General features: G+C 41.2%; 1 protein-coding gene across 1 annotated transcript in view; it reads left to right on the top strand.

Annotated features, from left to right (window-relative positions):
* Positions 1-19,578, top strand: part of LOC145402698 (uncharacterized) — an 86,188-nt gene that overhangs the window by 49,790 nt on the left and 16,820 nt on the right. Inside the window, exons 8-10 of the mRNA XM_080274670.1 lie at positions 4,804-5,101; positions 14,373-14,590; positions 19,201-19,287. Coding sequence (XP_080130796.1) covers positions 4,804-5,101; positions 14,373-14,590; positions 19,201-19,287 — 603 coding nt within the window. The remainder of the gene's footprint in view (positions 1-4,803; positions 5,102-14,372; positions 14,591-19,200; positions 19,288-19,578) is intronic.

Below are 19,578 nucleotides of genomic sequence, written 5' to 3'. Positions count from 1 at the left end.
TTTTTTTTTTTTTTATCCCATTGACCCTTGTTCTTCCATGGACCCGTTTTACCTATTGGACCAATGTTTTTTCATGGACCTAGTTTCTACCTTAAATCTTATTTCCCCCATGGACCTGTTCTCTCCCCTTGGACCTATTTTCCCTGTTAGACCTGTTATTTCCTATTGGACCTATTTCCCCCAGTTAACTATATATTCCGTAGAACGGTTTTCATCGTGGACCCCTTTCCTCTCCATGGACGTATACTTTCTCAATTGGTCTGTTTTCACCTTGGACTTTTTCTTTCTCCGTTGGAAGAACCAAATTCCCTCATAGAACCATTTTGTTAAATGGACCCATTTTATCTATTGGACTTATGTTTCTAGTTGAGTCCATTTTCTTCATAGACGAATCACCTAATGGACACATTTTCCCTCACGGATATATTCCAACTGTTGACCTATTTACCCCTTTGATCCATTCCCAAATACCATTCTCCCCAAGCCACCCAAACATCCATCCCACAAGCCATATACCTATCCACTCATCCAGTATTATTGCCTCATTTCCTCCACCGTTCTCTGGGAAACCACTCATTCATCCACACACAAAGCCAATCCACCCACCAACCCCACCTCTGCATGAGGAAAGTTGTTGACTGGGGAAGTGTGACACCTTGGGGAGATGACACACCTTAAGATTATGTTTCTCACTCTTGGATAACATACCACTGCCACTTCTCACACTTTCACAGCAGAGGGGACATAGGAATACTTTTCTTCAAATATGCTATCAACTTTCATTTTATTTGGTCTATGATCAGTCGATTCAGTTCGAAACATGGGAGGACTGTCTTGGTGAAGAGGTAAGTAATTTATACATGTAGGCAAACAACTAAATGAAATGTACAAGTGCTTGAGCAGATGGCATAAATTTTCTAGTTCCTATATGTACCAATCAAGCTATGCTTCTAAACACAGTGCACTCTGCACCAGAAGTGAAAATATTTCATTTTCAACCCTTTAGTCAGAGATGTCTCTCCAAAGATTATTAAAACTGTGTGGCGGTAAAAACAGAAAAAAAATGTTATTGAATGACAAGGGTTTACAAGTACTAGCGCTTGCCTGCAAAAATTTACAGGACTAACTATTAGCCGTTCCATCACAAAATGTTTGCAAATACCATTATCTATGTTTCCATACCATTACTGAGCCCACAATTACCAATTATGATGCAAAAGTAGAAAGAAATTATTTTCGCATATTTTTGCTTACCGCAATTTCCGTAAATATTGCGTCATCACGTCGCGCATGATCGCCACAATTTTTGCTTGGTATTTTTTTGACACTCCGTGGACTTATCCCCAACGAAATGGTCAATATCTTTTACCGTTCTCGTGAAACAAATACCCCCTGGGGTAGTTTTTTTTTTCTTTTTAAATACTCCCCAGTATCCCTGCTTGTTGTAAAAGGCTACTAAAAGGGTTGGTGGAGGGTTAGTGCCCCTCCCTGGAAAACAACTAACTAAAAAGACAAACAATAAGCCTCGGACAAGGACTGACCAAAAGATGACGACCAAGGATCGGACAAAGGACATGGTAATCGGAACATGGAATGTAAGGGGACCGAATGATGAGGTGAAAGAGAGTGAGATTGTCCAGGTGCTTGGGGTGCCAAAGTTGGTGTATGTGGAATAACTGAAACAAAATGGAGAGGTGAGAGTGTGAGAGAATGGGAGTATGGATGGGGTATATGTGCAGGAGTAGGTGAGAATGAGAGGGCAAAAGAAGGAGTATGTATAGTTGTGAGTAAAAGATGGAAGAAGAGCATAAGAGAGTATAGATCAGTTGGGTCAAGGATTGTGTGGGTAAGATTGAAAGTTGGAATACAAATGTGGGTGATTGTGTGTGTGTATGCGCCAATGCAAGATCGTGCAAGCAGAGTGAGAGAAGAGTTCTGGACAAATGTGGAAGTGTGCATGGAAAAGTTTGGAAGGAACGAGAGTGTGTTTTTGATCGGTGATATGAATGGTAAAGTAGGGAATGTGAAGGTGGATGAAAGAGTTGGTGAGTGGGGTGTGCCTGCTGAGATACATGAGAATGGCAGTGCGTTAGTGGACATTTGTGCTGTGAGGGGGTTGGTGATAGCCAATACCCTCTTCAGGCACAAGTTGATCCACATGTATACATGGCTAGTGATGAGAAGGGTGGGTGGCGAACTGAATGAAAGGAAGGGAATGATTGATTATGTGTGTGTGGATGAAAGGATGCGAAAATGTGTAATGGATGCAAAAGCTTATAGAGGTTGGGGGAGTGGACTTTCTGACCACTACTTGGTGGTGGCCAGAATCAAGGTCCAATTAGGATGGAGAAATAGAAGAAGGGAGGGACGGGAAGAAGGAGTATTTGTAAGGAGAGTGGAAAGATTACAAGAGGATGAGAAAAAGGCAGAGTATAAGAGAAAAGTGGAGGAACGATTGGCAAATATGAATTGGAGCAGATGGGGGACGTGGAAGGTGTGTGCAGGATATTTACAGAAGAAATATGTGCAGGATGTGATGTGGTGTGTGGGATGAAGAGAAGACGGAGGGGTGTGCAAGGAACAGCATGGTGGAATGAAGAGGTAAGACAGGCTGTGGCACAAAAGAAGAAAACATACAATGAATGGATGAGAAATAGGGGCGTGGAAGAAGTTGAGAGGCGGAAGAGAGAGATATATGTAGAAAGAGGGAGAGGTGAAAAGATTAGTAAGAGAGAGTATGAAGAGAGCTGATGAGGAATTTGAAAGGAACTTGAGTGTAAAGTGGAGGGACTGTAAGAAAATGTTCTGGAAAGAGATGAAAAGAGTAAGACAGGGTGGAAGTGAAGTTAGCAGGGGAGTGAAAGATAAAAATGGTAGATTACTAGTGGAGCAGGGAGAAAAAGTGAGCAGATGGAGAGAACACTTTAAGGAATTGTTGAACATAGAGGATGGAAGTAATGCGAGTATAAGTGGCTGGGGAATGGCTGGGAGGAGGAGGGAGGTGAGAAGACAGGAAGAAATCAGTAAGATAGAAGTTGTGGAAGCAATGAAGGAAGTTAAATTGGGGAAATCCCCAGGAATTTATGGAGTGTGTGGTGAAATGCTGAAGTATGGGGGAGAGATAATAGTAGAATGGATGTGGAAAACGTGCAGATTGGCCTGGGAGGAAGGTAGAGTCACGGAGGATTGGAAGTCAGGTATTATTATTCCCTTGTACAATGGAAAAGGTGAAAAAGAAGTGTGTGGTAATCATAGGAGCATCTGTCTTCTTAGTATAATAGGAAAAGTGTATGGTAGGATACTTATTGACAGAGTTGGAGAAAGAACAGAGAAATTAATTGAAGAACAGGGAGGCTTTAGGAAGGGAAGAGGTTGTGTAGGTCAGATATTCATTCTTAATCTTTAGTGGAAAAGTTTCTAGAGAAGGGAAAGAAGTTGTATGCGGCTTTCATGGATTTGGAGAAAGCATATGACAGGGTGGATAGACAAGGATTGTGGAAAGTATTAAGAATATATGGAGTAAATTGGATGTTGCTGAATGCTGTGAAGAGTATGTATGATGGTGCTAAGGCCGCAGTGCTTGTGTATGGTGAACTGAGTGAATTTTTCTCTTTGAAGGTTGGGTTGAAACAGGGATGTGTCATGTCTCCATGGTTGTTCAATCTGTACATGGATGGGGTAATAAAAGAGGTACAAGGTAGGGCAGTGGATGTTAGATGGCCCTGGTGAGAGAGGATAGTGTTTGGAAACTCCCTGTACTGTTGTCTGCAGATGATACTGTGTTGTTGAGTGAAGACGAAGGAGAGCTGCAAGGCTTGGTGGATGAGTTTGGGAGAGTGTGTAAGAAACGGAGTCTAAAGGTGAATGTAGGGAAGGGTAAAGTGATGGTCTTTGAGAGAGGTGAAGTCAGTGAATGTACAGCGAGTTTGGATGGTGAGGAATTGGAAAATGTGAGTACGTTTAAGTACTTCGGTAATGTGATGAGTAAGGATGGAGGTTTGGAGGGTGAAGTGCTTGAAAGGGCACAGCAGGGAAGAAAGGTTGCTAGTTCCTTGAAAGCAGTGATAAGAAGCAGGGAAGTGAGCATGGAAGTGAAAAAGTTACTACATGACAGTATTGTGATACCAACTCTAACGTATGGAAGTGAAGCTTGGACGTTGCTGGAAGGACACAAATCAAGAGTGAGAGCAGTGGAAATGAGTTATTTAAGAGGAGCCTGTGGAGTCACATGGAGAGACAGGCTGACAAATGAGAACATAAAGGAGCGTTGTGGTGTGGATATGGATGTGATAGGAAACGGTAGGAGGAATACACTGAGGTGGTTTGGCCGTGTGGAGAGGATGGAGGGTGAAAGACTGACGAAGAGACTGTATGTGAGTGAGGTGGAGGGGGGAAGAGGGAGAGGGAGGCCGAGGATGAGATGGAGGGATGGGGTGGAGAGGTATATGAGAGAGGGGGGTGTGAGTTGGGAGTGGGGCAGTGAAATAGTGGGGGACAGGGCGACGTGGAGGCGATTTGTTTGTGGTCACCCCGAACGGGATTGAGGCGTCTGGCAATAGATAGATAGATAGACTTTTCTATAAATCAGACTCTGGACATGAACTATGCAGGTTGCATGGACACCTACTACAAACTATTATTATCACCTGCTATAAGCTATTTTTGCTAAATATCAACAAGAAGCTGAAAATAGTTAATATTAGATTTGAGAAAGTTTTTTATGCCTCCGACTGTGTGTGTAGATTACGGTACACAAGTTACATGACTACCTACCACAATATATTCTTCTCCAAACGTCTATAGGAAGCCGACATCGCCCTCGGACTGTTCACCATGACACCACAGCGGTATGAAGTGGCTGACTTTACCTACCCTGTTGACATCACATACACACGCATCCTGGCAGCTCGAGGCAGTCCCGAAGTTACTCGATGGGGATTCCTACTGCCCCTGACAGCTGTCGTGTGGGTGAGCATCCTGGTGGCGCTCGGGGTGTATATGACTGTGATGCTGGCCCCTTTATGCCTACCTGTAGAACCACTAAATAGGACCAGACTCTTCACAACTGCTTTTAACTGTGCTCGTGTTCTGCTGCAACAAGGTGAGGGATGCTGGGATCTTCAGAGCATGTCCTAGATTTATAGTGGTATTGTTTTCATCAAACATTTGGAGGGAGCAGCATTTTCACTAGCGCCTGTAACTGTGTTCCTATAAATGACCTAGAACATTTTCATATTCTATACAGTTCTTAGACACATATATTGCCTATGCTCTCATGCCATTCACATAACACACTAGAAAAGAACACTTTTTCAGCGCCTATGACTCTGTTCGTATTTAACTGCAACAGGGTGAGTAAAATTGGGATTTTACTTTGCTATCTTTATACAGTATAATAGAATGCTGGGTCCTTCATGCCTCCTGTAAAAATGAAAAAGACTGTTCTCAAGTGCATACAATTAACCCTCTGCGCACCTTAAGTTTGCAATAAGTTTCCGTGCCCCCTCACAGAACCAAAACCCCGCTAAGGCAGCCTCCGCTCACACAGAAAGGAAAAAAATTCTATGGCTAAATTTACACTCGGAAAATGCTTGTACTGTTATAAATCGTATCCCATCATCTTCGCTGATGTTTATACTATCAGATAAACAAAATAAATAAATAAATATATGAAACAGATGAATAAATGTACAGAAATGAAGCAAGAATAAACCTTATTCAGGAGAAAACTAGCTTCCAACAACTTTCCAACATCACTGTCAGAAATTTTTTCCCATTACGCACAGTTGCAAAGGCCATAACTATATGCAGAATTTCACGAGCTTTCAAGCGAGCTTGGTTTTGATATGATACGTCCAATAGTTTTTGAGTAAATCGAGAAAAACTACGAAAAATCGCCTAAAAACGTCTGATTTGTTTATTATTTTGTATGTTATTAGTGACACTGTAACAAACGTATGTGTAAATTATATCCAGTTTTGTAGCCCAAGGGTTAAGGAAGCCCATGATATAATTCATAGTGTTATAACCCCTATTGTTATGGAGAAATTATTTTTGAAAAGTTATGATGGGTTGCACGCAGTAACAGCATGTACAGTACACTCCGGCCTGTAGGCTAAGTATGTTCGTCTTTCGGAACTTTTCCCAAAATAATTATTTGCACACATAGGTTACTTTGTTTTACAAAAGTATGCATATGAAGTCATCAGCTTGATAATGCATTTTTCGGATTTTTGATGAGACCTAAACTTTACGAGTAAAATGACTGAGAGAATAGCAATGAAATGCACCACATTTTCCCCGTGAGAATATATCGTAAACACATATTTTATACCTTCAGTACAATAGTATAAAAACTAGACAAATAAGCTGATTACTCACATTCTCTAGCAGTGTTGCAGTGTTACTTGAGAGGAGATGGAGTTGCAGAGAGGAAGAAAGGTATGATCACAGCCTGTGTGTGTGTGTGTGTGTGTGTGTGTTCTTACCTAATTGTTCTTATCTATTGTATCTTTACAGGAATGAGTCAAGCTCGTACTGTCCCGTGTCTTAAACCATATTTATCGTACATATCCTTAAATTTGTGAATTGTTTTGGCACACACTATTTCATTCGGTAGTGCATTCCATTGATCAATTGCTCTGTTTGGGAAACTGAATTTCCTTACTTCTTTATCACCTCTCTTCTTATGCAGTTTTTTGCAGTGTCCTCTTGCTGATGCTTCTTCATATGTTAAGTAATCATTTATGTCTATTTTCTCCTTCCCTGATATGCACTTATATAGCATTATCATGTCACCTCTTTTCGTTCTCTCCTGTAGTGTTGGTAGATTCAGTTTATTTAGTCTTTCTTCGTAGCTTAGGTCCCTTAAGCTTGGTATCCATCTTGTAGCGGCCCTTTGAACTTTTTCAATCTTGTCTATGTGTTTTTTTGAGATGAGGACTCCAGACTACTGATGCATATTCCAGGGTTGGTCTAATGAATGATGTTATTATCCTTCTTAGCATGTCTTCACTTATGTATGTGAATGTTATTCTCATATTTGCAAGCACTGTATACATGTTCCGTACCTTCTCGCTGATGTGGTCAGCCGGAGATAGTCTGTTATTGATAATCACACCTAGGTCTTTCTCTCTTTCTGATGTGTATAGGGTTTTATTTCCTAACTTATAATCCCAATCAGGTCTTTTTCCACTTTTACCAAACTTGATTACATGACTCTTGTCCACATTGGATTCCATTTGCCATGTACTACTCCATTCATGAAGTTTATTTAATTCTTCTTGTAGCTCTTTACAAGAGTCTGTGTTAGTAATTCTCCTTTGTATTTTTGCATCATCTGCAAACATATTCAGATAGCTCTCATTTCCAGTGTTACTGTTTATATCATTTATATACACAAAAAACATGATTGGTGCCACCACTGAACCCTGTGGTACTCCACTAGTCACTTCTTTCCATGATGAGTAGTTTCCTCTTAGTACTGTTCTCATTTCTCTTTTTATGAGAAAGTCTTGCATCCAACAAAACTGTTTGCCTTGAATTCCTCCTTGATGGTACAGTTTCCATAAAAGTGTTTGGTGTGGTACTGTGTCAAAAGCTTTCTTGAAATCTAAATAGATACTGTCCACCCATCCTTCCCTTTCCTGTATTGTGTTTGTACTCTGTCATAGCCCCCTGTGGCGGGGGGGACACAACCTGGCCGCATTATGGGATCGTACTACTACTCTGCGGCCAGGTTGTGTTAGGAAGAATACTGCCACCGTATTCCCTGCGTGTCGTAAAAGGCGACTAAAAGGGGCGGGGTGAGGGGACTAGGGACCCCCTCCTCTGTTTTTTAGTTCCTAAAAAGAGACAGGCCAGAGAAAGGGATGGGGGATGGAGTTATCCCCGTACCCTGAAGATTGGGTCTATGAATGTGCGTGGATGTAGTACGATTGAGGCTAAAAGGGAGGAGATTGGGAGAATGTTTGTGAGAAGAAAGTTGGATGTGTTAGCTTTGAGTGAAACGAAGATGAAAGGGAAGGGGGAATCTATGTTTGGAAGTGTGAATGGAAGATTGTCAGGTGTTGATAGAGGAAGGGCAAGAGAAGGTGTGGCCTTGTTAGTGAGTCCGGAAGTACAGCAGTGTGTGATTGAATGGAAGGAGGTGTCATCGAGACTGATGTGGGTGAAAGCGAAATTTGAACGTGAGTTGTGGGTGTTTGTGAGTGCATATGGGCCTGGTAGTGAAAGGGATGAACAAGAGAGGGAGTCTTTCTGGAATGATGTTGATGAGTGTCTGCAGAGTTTTGGAGCGAATGTGAATGTGGTAATGATGGGAGATCTGAATGCTAGAGTGGGAAATGTAGCAGTTGAAGGCGTAGTTGGTATGCATGGTGTGCCTGGAAGAAATGAAAATGGGGAACGAATGATAGCGATGTGTGTTGAGCGAGAGATGGTGATTGGGAATACGCTGTTTGAGAAGAAAGATATTTATAAGTATGCATGGGTGAGACAGGAGGGTGGAAGGGTTGTTGATAGAGCTTTGATGGACTATGTGGTTGTGTCTAGGAATGTAATAGGAAGATTGTTGGATGTGAGAGTTCTAAGAGGGGAGGGTGGAGGTATGTCTGACCACTACCTGGTGGAGGGAAAGTTAAGAGTAGGTAAGAGATGGGTGAGAGCTAGGAGGGTTAGGTGTGGCAGGGAGGTTTTGAAAGTGAGTCAGTTGGATAAAAGAGAGAAAAAGATAGAGTATCAGGAGAAATTGAAAGATGAGTGGAGCGCAGTGAAAGATCGGGAAAATGGCAGCGTGGAGGAGGAATGGCAGTTGTTTAAGAGTGCTGTGGTGGGGCATGCAGAAGAGGTGTGTGGTGTGAGACGTGTGGGTGGTGGTGTAAGAAAAGGAAGTTAATGGTGGTGCGAGGAAGTAAGTATGGCTGTGGCCGAGAAGAGACGTGCATATGAAGTGTGGCTGCAAAGGAAGGATGAGATGTCATATGAAAGGTATAAGGAAAAGAGGAATAGAGCGAGAAGGGCTGTGCGTGATGCTAAAGTGACAGCAGATGAGAGGTGGGGTAGGCGGCTGACAGAGAATTTTCAACAGAATAAGAAAATGTTTTGGAAGGAGGTGAAAAGGGTGCGAAAGGGAGAGTCTGGGAAGGAAGAACGAGTAAAAGCAGAGGATGGAAGGATGTTAATTGAGATGGATGCAGTAAGGAAGAGATGGGCAGAGTATTTTGAAAGATTATTAAATGTAGAGGAGGAAAGGGTGGCTGAGATTGTGGCGGATGGAAGGGTGCAAGGAATAAATGTGTTGGGAGAGTTGAATGATTCTTTGATCACGAAGGAGGAAGTGGAGAAGGCAGTAAAGGAGATGAAAACAGGGAAAGCTGCAGGTATGGATGGGTGTGCTGTGGAATGCCTGAAGGGTGGTGGAGTGACTATTGTTGACTGGTTAGTAAGATTGTTGAATGTGTGCTTTGAGAAAGGTATGGTGCCAATTGACTGGGCAAGTGCTTGTGTGGTCCCGTTGTATAAAGGCAAGGGTGATAAGTATGAATGTACTAGCTTTAGGGGTATAAGTCTGTTGAGTGTTGTAGGTAAGGTGTATGGTAGAGTGTTAATTATGAGAGTTAGAGAGGGTACAGAGGGAGTGATTAGTGATGAGCAGTGTGGCTTTAGGAGAGGGAGGGGATGCGTTGATCAGGTGTTTGCTGTGAGACAAGTGTGTGAAAAGTATTTAGCGAAAGGCAAGGATGTGTTTTGGGCATTTATGGATTTAGAGAAAGCGTATGATAGAATTGATAGGGAGGCTTTGTGGACTGTTTTAAGATTGTATGGACTTGATGGTAGGTTACTAAAAGGGGTGAAAAGTTTTTATGTAAATAGTAGAGCATGTGTAAGAGTGGGAAATGCTGTGAGTGATTGGTTTCCCGTGAGAGTGGGGCTGCGACAGGGATGTGTGATGTCACCTTGGTTGTTTAATATTTACATGGATGGTGTTGTAAGGAGGTGAATGCAAGAGTTTTAGGTGGTCTGAGTCTGGTAAATGTTGATGGTGGAGATTGGAATCTGAAGCAGCTGCTGTTTGCAGATGATACTGCACTGGTGACTGATTCAGAGGAGAGATTGAGACAGTTGGTAGAGGAGTTTGGAAGGGTGTGTGAAAGGAGGAATTTGAAAGTAAATGAGAATAAGAGTAAAGTGATGAAGTGTACGAGGTTGATAGATGGTAGGGGGATGAATATAGTTTTGAATGGTGAGTTGCTTGAGGAGGTAGATTGTTTTAAATATCTAGGGTCACATGTTGCTGTGGATGGAAGAATAGATGCAGAAGTGAAGTTTAGAATAAATGAAGTAGGAAAGGTGCTGGGAGGAATGAAAAAAGTGTTTAAATGTCGTTCGCTTAGAATGGATGTAAAGAGAAGGCTGTATGAGGGTGTTGTGGTACCGACTGCATTATATGGGGCTGAAACATGGAATATGAGTGTAGCAGAGAGGAAAAGTTTGAATGTAATGGAGATGAGGTGTCTGAGGAGTATGTGTGGAGTGACGCGCATGGATCGGGTGCGAAATGATGAAGTGCGAAGGAGAACTGGAGTTGTTCAGGAGATGGCTGGTAGAGTTGAGCAGAGGGTGTTGCGATGGTTTGGGCATATGGAGAGAATGGATAATGAGCGATTGGTGAAAAAGATAACTAGATCTGATGTGAGAGGTGTAAGGCTGAGAGGAAGACCACGAATAGGATGGATGGATAGTGTGAAGAGAGCGCTGGATGCGAGAGGGATGTCTGTCGAGCAAGGAAGAGTGACTGTGCGTGACAGAAATAAATGGAGAGAAATTGTGAATAAATAAGTGATGACGCAGCCCTGAGGGGATATTCTCCCGCATTTGGTCTGATCAGCTAGTCAGGTCAGGTGCGGGTAAGGGGATGGGTATGTTATGATGTGGCAGGGGTAAACCAGCTCTGCTGTCGGGCCCTGCTGCGGATGTCACTGATTGCATTGCGCAGTTGACCCTTGTGCGGTGTGGTGCGGTGAGGATCTGTCCGTTCTCCCCTTTGGGGCTAAGATGTGAATGAATGTGTTTAAATGGATGAGTAAATGGAGAGTGTGTCGTCCTGTCTCAGCTACCTCCCTTTCCTTGGGGGAAGCAGCCTAGGTATATAGATAGATAGACTCTGTCATAGTAGCTCAACAGATTAGTAACACATGATTTTCCTTTTCTGAAACCAAACTGTCTTTCTGTTATCATACTGTGTTCTTCTAGATGATTTACCCAAGCTTTTCTTATAATCTTTTCTAATACCTTGCTTATAACACTGGTCAGTGATACTGGTCGGTAGTTGAGTGGATTTTGTCTATTTCCTTTCTTGAAAAAGGGAACAATATTTGCTTTTTTTTCCAAATATCAAGTACTTTACCTTGACTCAAGGATTTCTTGAAAAATAAAAATAATGGTTTACTTAACTCCTTTGCACATTCTCGTAGTACCCAACATGAAATTTCATCAGGACCACTTGCTTTTCCTCTTTCTAATCCACTTAACTCCTCCTGTATTACTTTTTCTGCTATTTGTATATCTGGTAGTATGTGTGGACATGCATGTTCCACATAGTCCCTCTCAAAATTTTTTTCTTCTGTAAAAACTAATTGGAAATTCTTATTTAGTGCTTCACAAATATTTTTCTCTTGTGTATAAGTGATTCCCTCGTCCGTAATGGATTCTATTATATCTTTTACTTTGGTTTTGCTTCTGATGTAGCTGTAAAACAGCTTTGGTTGATCACTACTTTTATTTATTATATCCTCCTCAAACTGTTTTTGGGCTTCCCTCCTTATTCTTGTATAATCGTTTCTTGCCTGTTTGTAATTATTATACGCCCTTTCACTATTGTGTCTTCTGTATCTCTTCCACAACAAATCTCTTCTTTCTTTTGATTTTTTACATTCTGTATTGAACCATTTCTGTATTTTCTTATCTGCTTCTTTGTGCTTTGGGATGTACTTCTGGACTCCTATTTCATAAAATTCACAGAATTTTGTATATACAGCATTTAAATCTTGTCCTCTAAGCTCATTTTCCCAATCAGCATCTAAGAAATACTTCTTTAGGTCTTGATAATTTCCCTTTTTATAGTTTAGGCTCTTTTTGTAACTGTCATTGCTGTTAACTATGTCATATGCTATCCTGAAGTTATAATTTAGTGCTGCATGATCGCTTTTGCCGAGTGGAGGGTGATATATTAAACTGTCAATATCATTTTCTTGTCTAGTAAATATTAGATCTAGCACTGAAGGTACATCAAGTCCTCTTTTTCTGGTGGTTTCCCTCACATGTTGCGTTAGGAAAAACTCTTGCACGAGATCCAGGAGCTTTTGGTCCCAACAGCTTTCATGGCTAATTATATCTAGAGTATTCTAATTTATATTTGTATTAAAATCCCCAGTTAGTATAATTCTTTCCGATTTCTCTTCCATTTTATGTAGTAATGATCTCAAACTCTGAATTGTACTCTCTGCCAGGTCCTCATATTCATCTTTCTCCCATGTGTTTGATCTGGGTGGCATGTACAAATTGGCTACAATTACTTTCCCTTCAGATGTATTGATCTCTACTGCAATCAGTTCTACTTGTGATGGTATATCTAGTTTTATTTCATTGACTTTTAGATTTTTCTTAGTTAATATTATAATTCCTTCTCCTTTTTTAAAAATTTCTGTCTCTTCTCCATATATTGTATTCCTCTAAGTTTAGTATGTCATTGGATATCCTTGGTGTTAATTTTGTTTCAGTTAGGAATATTATTTGTGGTTCATTTTCTCTGACATAATCATTCATCTCTAGTAATCTAGATACCATTCCACCCACATTTGAGTACATCAACTTTATCATCTTGTCTATATACTTGTCATGACATGGTTTTACTACCTTCCTCCTTTTTATTCCATCCTGTTTGTGTACCACTTTCGTACCTGCAATCCTATTACTATGTAAAAAAATTTCTTCTTCTCCTCTTCTGATCTTCCCTCATTTTTTGTTTTTGCTTCCTCCCATTTCTCTTTCAGTAATTCCAGTTCCTCTTGTGTTAGGCATCTTTTTATCCATACATTTTCGAACTCCTCTTTTTCCATAAGATTCTTTGCATTTTTTAGTATCTCTTCCACAGTGTTTACACTCTGGAAAGTCACCTTTAGAGGTCTTGTCTTGCTTTTCTCGTATTTCCCTAACCTTTTGTGTTCCTCTACGTCTTTACTACAGATTTCCTCTGATACTGTGTGTGTATGTGTGTGTGTGTGTGTGTGTGTGTTTGCGATGTGATTAACTGCTGTATGCTTTCATCAGTATGGTACGGCTCAGTCATCGTGGTCATGGTGATTCCAGTGGTGGCAGAGGTGATAGCAGTGGTGGCAGTGATAACAGTGGTGGTACTGGTGATAGCAGTGGTAAGACCAGTGGTGGCAGTGGTGATAGCAGTGGTAAGACCAGTGATAGGAGTGGTGGTAGTGATGGTGCTACTGCCTGTAGTGCTAATCACTGCGGCGTTGACCGCAGCTTTGGGTTTATCTTTTCCCCTGGGGGAGGATTTTGCTCTCCCTTTCCTCTCCCTCACTCTCTCCTCCTCACCAAATTCACTCTCACATTCACTGTCACTAGATTCTTCACTTTTACTCCCACTAAATAAGTATTTCAAATACTTCTCCTCTGATAAGCCCTTTCCTGACATTGTAGTTTCAGTGTATAGGAGGAGAACGGTCAAAATCGGTTATGAAATTTCAAACTTGGATTTCTCTGAAAAAATATAAGAAACACTTATAAACCTTCTTCACAAGCACACTGCACTATATATAACACATTATCATTACAATACATGTTAAGTATGAACAGTGCGGTAATAGAAAACGAGGAATAAGATGGCCAGCCGCTTGCTTACACACCCTCCTAATCTGACTGCCGAGAGGACACTGAGCTAAAAATGGGCCGCTTGTCCCTGCGATAAGCTGATGGGTGTTGCCATATATTTCCCTCAGACCTGGTCACCCCCACCTTTGAATTACCAATATTTGATGCAATTTCAGCCACTGGAAAAGTTTCTACGATCACTTATAGGGATGTTGCATCATATTGCATCATCGGTTACTCTTCAGATTGCAAGGACTATGACTTGCATTGCGTCATAGTGCACGAAAGGGTTCTCCTTCACTAAGGAGAGTGATACTCTCTTCTTCTTTTGCTGAGTTTACCAGCACCCTCATGCCATTAATCAGATTAATTTAATAGGGACGGACTTTGCACCATCAGTTACCATGTTCTTGTGCTGCTGCAATAAGATGAAGCAGTTTCAGTTTATATAGTAAAATATTTAAAGTCTTCTTCTCCTACCTCAGATGTGACAAAAGGGTCGGGGTGGTGGTGGTGGGAGCGTGTGGTGCTGGGGGTGTGGATGCTGATGACACTGGTGCTGACACGGAGCTACGCCGGTAACCTCATGTCCCAGTTGGCAGTCAGATATATCCCAGAACCCCTACAGTCACTCCAGGACCTTGTTGACAACCCTGTTACTGTTGTCTTGTACAAGGGAACAGCTCAGGAACAAGCCTTTAGGGTAATGGACACAGTAATGTGTCATGGTATCATAATGTCATGAACAACCATTTTTTTCGTCGTGTTCATGTGCCTATAACTCACATATCCCTGTGCTTTATACCAAATGCCATAAAAATGAACTGTGAAATATACTTCTTTGCTTTGCAGTAGACAAAGGGATACTACAAGACCACATGAGGATTATTTTATTGTACACTGCTAGACATGTTTATTTTCTCTTCTTGTTCATACCATTTTCCATTAATTGGGCTGTGCTCCCTACTTAAGCCTCTGAGTCAGTAGTCCTAAATTTCTTACAGTTGGGTAGATTAGTTGTATCTAATAGTTGTAGTAGTAGTAATAATCATAATCATCATCCTGACCTCCTTTCTCACCCTAGGGCAAGGTGAGGAGTAGCAATGTCCAGACAGCAAAACTTGCCCAATTCAATGGTCCACGCTTCCATTCACTCATCATTCAAGCCCTCGAAATCCTGGTTCCATCAGATGGCCAAAAAATTTCACCACGTTCTGTAGCTTCACATATACCTGAAATGACAGAGTCAATCCGAACACTGTCGCTTTAAAAAGGGCTACCAAATCCCTGGTTATGCACTTCACCACACAAAATTCATCCATCCAGCTCGATCTCTTGTCAGTCCCTTAGCCTCACCAACTTCCATACCTCTCATCTTCACACACTCATCTACAGTATACCTCCACTTTCTTGGCCTACTCGCCTCCTCCCTCCTTCAAATTCGCTCAGATATATTTTTTTTTTTTTTTTTTACCACTGTTGTCATCCATTCTCTCCACATAACCATACTATCTCAGTACCCTCTCTTTGATTTTGGTGTCCACAGACTTCCTCACTCCACATCTTTCACGAATCACATAATTCCATATCCTATCAACTCTCTGTACTCCACATACATTCCTCAGCAGTCCCATCTCCACTGCTCTTACTTTTGACATTTCATGTTCATGCCACATCGTAGACTTACATCCGTATGTTAAAGTTGGCACTGACACACCTTCATGTAAGCCTTGCACAGCTGCAACACTCAAGCCTCTGTTTCTTATCAAGGCCTTCATTGCACCAGCTACTTTCCTTCCTTGTGTCACTCTGTTTACCACTTCTGTTGCACATTTTCCTCTTTTTTCTATCACTGTACCCAGGTATTTGAACTCTCTCACCAATTCCAGTCTCTCCCCATTCACTGTAACATCGCACTGAGAGTCACCTTGTCTCTCAATTACCATCACTTTACTCTATTGTACACTTGCTCTCAAGGCACGACGCTCGCAGACTACAAAACTGTGCGTTACGCTACCAAGCTCTTGACCGGTATTTGCAAGAAACACTGCATCATCAGCATACAACAGAATTGAGATACTGTATTGCATTCACCACTGTTCATTACCAGCGCCATTCCTCTTTCCATTACTCGTCCTTTTACTTTTCTCATCACCCCATCCATGTATGTATTGAACAACCATGGTGACATCACACAACCTGTCGACGCAAACACTGATCATAACGATTTATGTAGATGCCCATATACCCTTACATATACCTCACTGCCATCATAAAAACTCTTGACGGGACCTAGCACCTTACCATCTACACGATACATGCACAAATCCTTTAATCCTTCTCTGTCTACTTTGTCGTATGCTTTTTCCAGATCCATAAACGCAATAAACACCTTATTGTCCTGCTCACAAGCCTCCCCCACTATCTATCTCATTGCAAATATTTGATACACATCCGCTGCCACTCTTAAAGCCACCCTGTTCGTCACTCACTATGACTTCTGACATCTCTTACTTTCTCTGTAATAATTCTTCCATAAATCTTCCTGCAACACTGAACTGACTTATGCCTCGCTAATTCTTGGACTCACTTTGCTCACCTTTATTTTTGTACAGGGGTGCAATCGCTGCCTTTTGCCACTCTAGTGGCAAAGTTTCATTCGTCCATACCTTTTACATATCTCCAACAAGCACCTCATTCCGCTCTCTACATTACACTTAATCATCTATACATACACCTCATCAACCCCTGCTGCTTTCCCATTTTTCAGCCGCTTCACAGAGTTCTTCACCTCTGTGAGTGTCACGTTTCCTGGCACTGCATTCCTTCTCTGTACACTCCCAAAACCAATCATGTTAACAGTCACTTTGCTTTCTCCACTCTCATTCATCAGACATTCAAAACATTCTTTCCATCTGGTCCTTACTTCATCCCAATGGGTTATAAATCTGCCATTTACATTCCTCACACTTCCACATTCTTTCCACTGTCACTTCTACCTTTCCGCACCTCTTTCCAGAACAACTTCCTATTTTCAGAGGAATTTGGATTCATTTTTCTTCCAAGATCATCATTTACTTCCTTCGTTTTTCCCTTCACTAGTCTCCTTACGTGCTTCTTGCTTTCAATATATTCGGTTCTAATTTCAACTGAACCCCTCCTGTATCCACTCTTGCCATTTCTTCCTCTTTTCCTCCACTGCCCTCTTAGCCTTTTCATCCCACCATGCCATACCTTTCTTCTTTGTTGTTGCTCTTGCCACATCGCACCCCGCTTTGCATTCCTAACGAAGCAATCCTCATATGCGTTACACAGGCTATCCAGATCCATTTTTATTCCAGTGCACTGATTCTAAGTCCTCCCCTACTTTGGCCTTGTATTCATCTGACAATTTTTTTTATCAATAGCTTCTCGACTTTCAGTCTCTCTTACTGACTGCTCCTCTCTCTCTTGGTCCGCTTAACTCCTCTCAACTTGATCTTGCATACTACAATCATATGATCTGACAAACCTGCACATCGTCCTCTCACTGCCCTCGTTTCAGCAACACTTCCCAGCAGCGATTTCTATACGAGCACGTACGTTTTAACACGATCTCCATTCCACCTATATTTCTGTGCATTTTTGTGTTTGAAATAAGAATCACAAATGCACAACTTCCTTCCCTGACACATGCCCTTCAGTCATTTCCCATTATCATTCTCTCCTGGTACTCCATTATTACCTTTTATGTCATTCACAGGATCATTGCGTACTATCCCATCCATGTCGCCCATACAAACATTTTATAACTCCTCGGCATTTCTCCTACTACTTCGTCCATCTCATCCCAAAACCTGTCTTTATCTCTCCCACTCCTGTAATCACACGGAGCAGACGCTACAATCACAGACACTTTCACCTTCTCAAACTCGAACGTGACATACATACATTTCGAGCTGACACATTTGAAGTCTGTCTTTCCACTCTGCCACATTTCATTCATCAATAAAGCAACTTCTCTTTGCAGTAGTAGTAGTAGTAGTAGTAGTAGTAGCAGCAGCAGCAGCAGCAGCAGCAGCAGCAGCAGCAGCAGTGGCAGCAGCAGCAGCAGCAGTAGCAGCAGCAGCAGCAGCAGCAGCAGCAGCAGTAGTAGTAGTAGTAGTAGTAGCATTAGTAGTAGTAGTAGTAACAGTAATAATAATAATAATAATAATAATAAAGATACTACTACTGCTACAACTACTACTATTACTAATATAATAATAATAATAATAATAATAATAATAATAATAATAATAATAATAACAAAAATAATAATAATAATAATAATAATAATAATAATTGTTTGAGAGAACGAGAACACCATATTTAGTCACAGTTTGGACCCCTGATATATGTACTCGAGCAAACATTTATCGCATCAGCAAGAGTAGGGGCAGGGGTCGGGAGGAAAACTCTGTAGTACAGTAGCGAACTTTTTTGGATATCTCAGTTTTGAATAAAAATTTGGATTACTGTACAGTCAGTAACTTCTTTACTGACGAGCAGTTAGCAAAAATTTACCATAGTCATGTACACTCTTAGCTGGAATATTGCTTACCCTTGTGGAATGGATATGGAGATGTGCCAAAAGAACTGGACATAATTCAGAATAAAGCTGTTAAAATCATTAATAACCCTACTATTACAAATGAACGGCCTCCCCTACAAGCAAGAAGGAATGTTGCCTCCCTTGCATTATTTTACAGATACTTTTATGGAAAAAAAACTCAGACGAAGTTCCATCCATTGCGCCACCTCTACACGCCTTCCCCGGCGCTACACGGGCATCTGTTAGCGCTCATGACTGGACTGTCACACTGCCATATTGCAGAACTTCTGCCTATCAAAATTTCATTCTCCCTTCCCCAGAGTGACTTCCCCCAAACACCAACCTATGACTGTTCAAATCCAACCGTTCCAGATTTTTTATGAATGGAGGACACCTGTTATCTGGTGTATGGATTATTTTCTTATTCATTTGTTTTTCCTTTCTTTGTCCAGCATTGTAAAAAAAATGTGGTAGCAATATTATACTTATAATACAGGATACGTCATTGATGAACTTAATGTAACTTTAATGACACCTGCTGCCTAAATTTTTATCAAGAATGCTAATAAAGACATACTTATTGTTATAATAATAATAATAATAATAATTATCATTATCATTATTATTATTATTATTATTATTATTATTATTACTATTACTATTATTATTAACATTATTATTATTATTATTATTATTATTATTATTATTATTTATCCTTTAGTTATTTATTTCCTGATAAGACTGCCAAGAATGGCGTGATGCTAGACGTGTGGAACTTGAAGGAGGAAGACCGCATCATGCTGGTGGACACACGGGGGCTGGCGGAGGTGCAGTCAATGCTGAGAGAGGGCAGGGCTGCATATATGGAATTGGACATACACCATCAAATTAGGATAGCCAAAGAGTTCACTGAAAAAGGTACATGTGTGTGTGTGTGTGTGTGTGTGTGTGTGTGTGTGTGTGTGTGTGTGTGTGTGTGTGTGTGTGCACTAAAATTATTCTTCCCATGACAATCCAACCCCTTCAGCACATTGACCCGTCATGTGTTATTCTTGCTACCATCAGACGATTTTAGCCATCAGAGTTTTGGAACTGGAAGGATTTCATACAGGCTCCAG

This window comes from Coenobita brevimanus, chromosome 58 (assembly GCF_032717465.1).
Source record: "Coenobita brevimanus isolate Jiangsu-jjx chromosome 58, ASM3271746v2, whole genome shotgun sequence".
NCBI lineage: Eukaryota > Metazoa > Arthropoda > Malacostraca > Decapoda > Coenobitidae > Coenobita > Coenobita brevimanus.
This window is presented reverse-complemented; position numbering and strand designations above follow the sequence as displayed.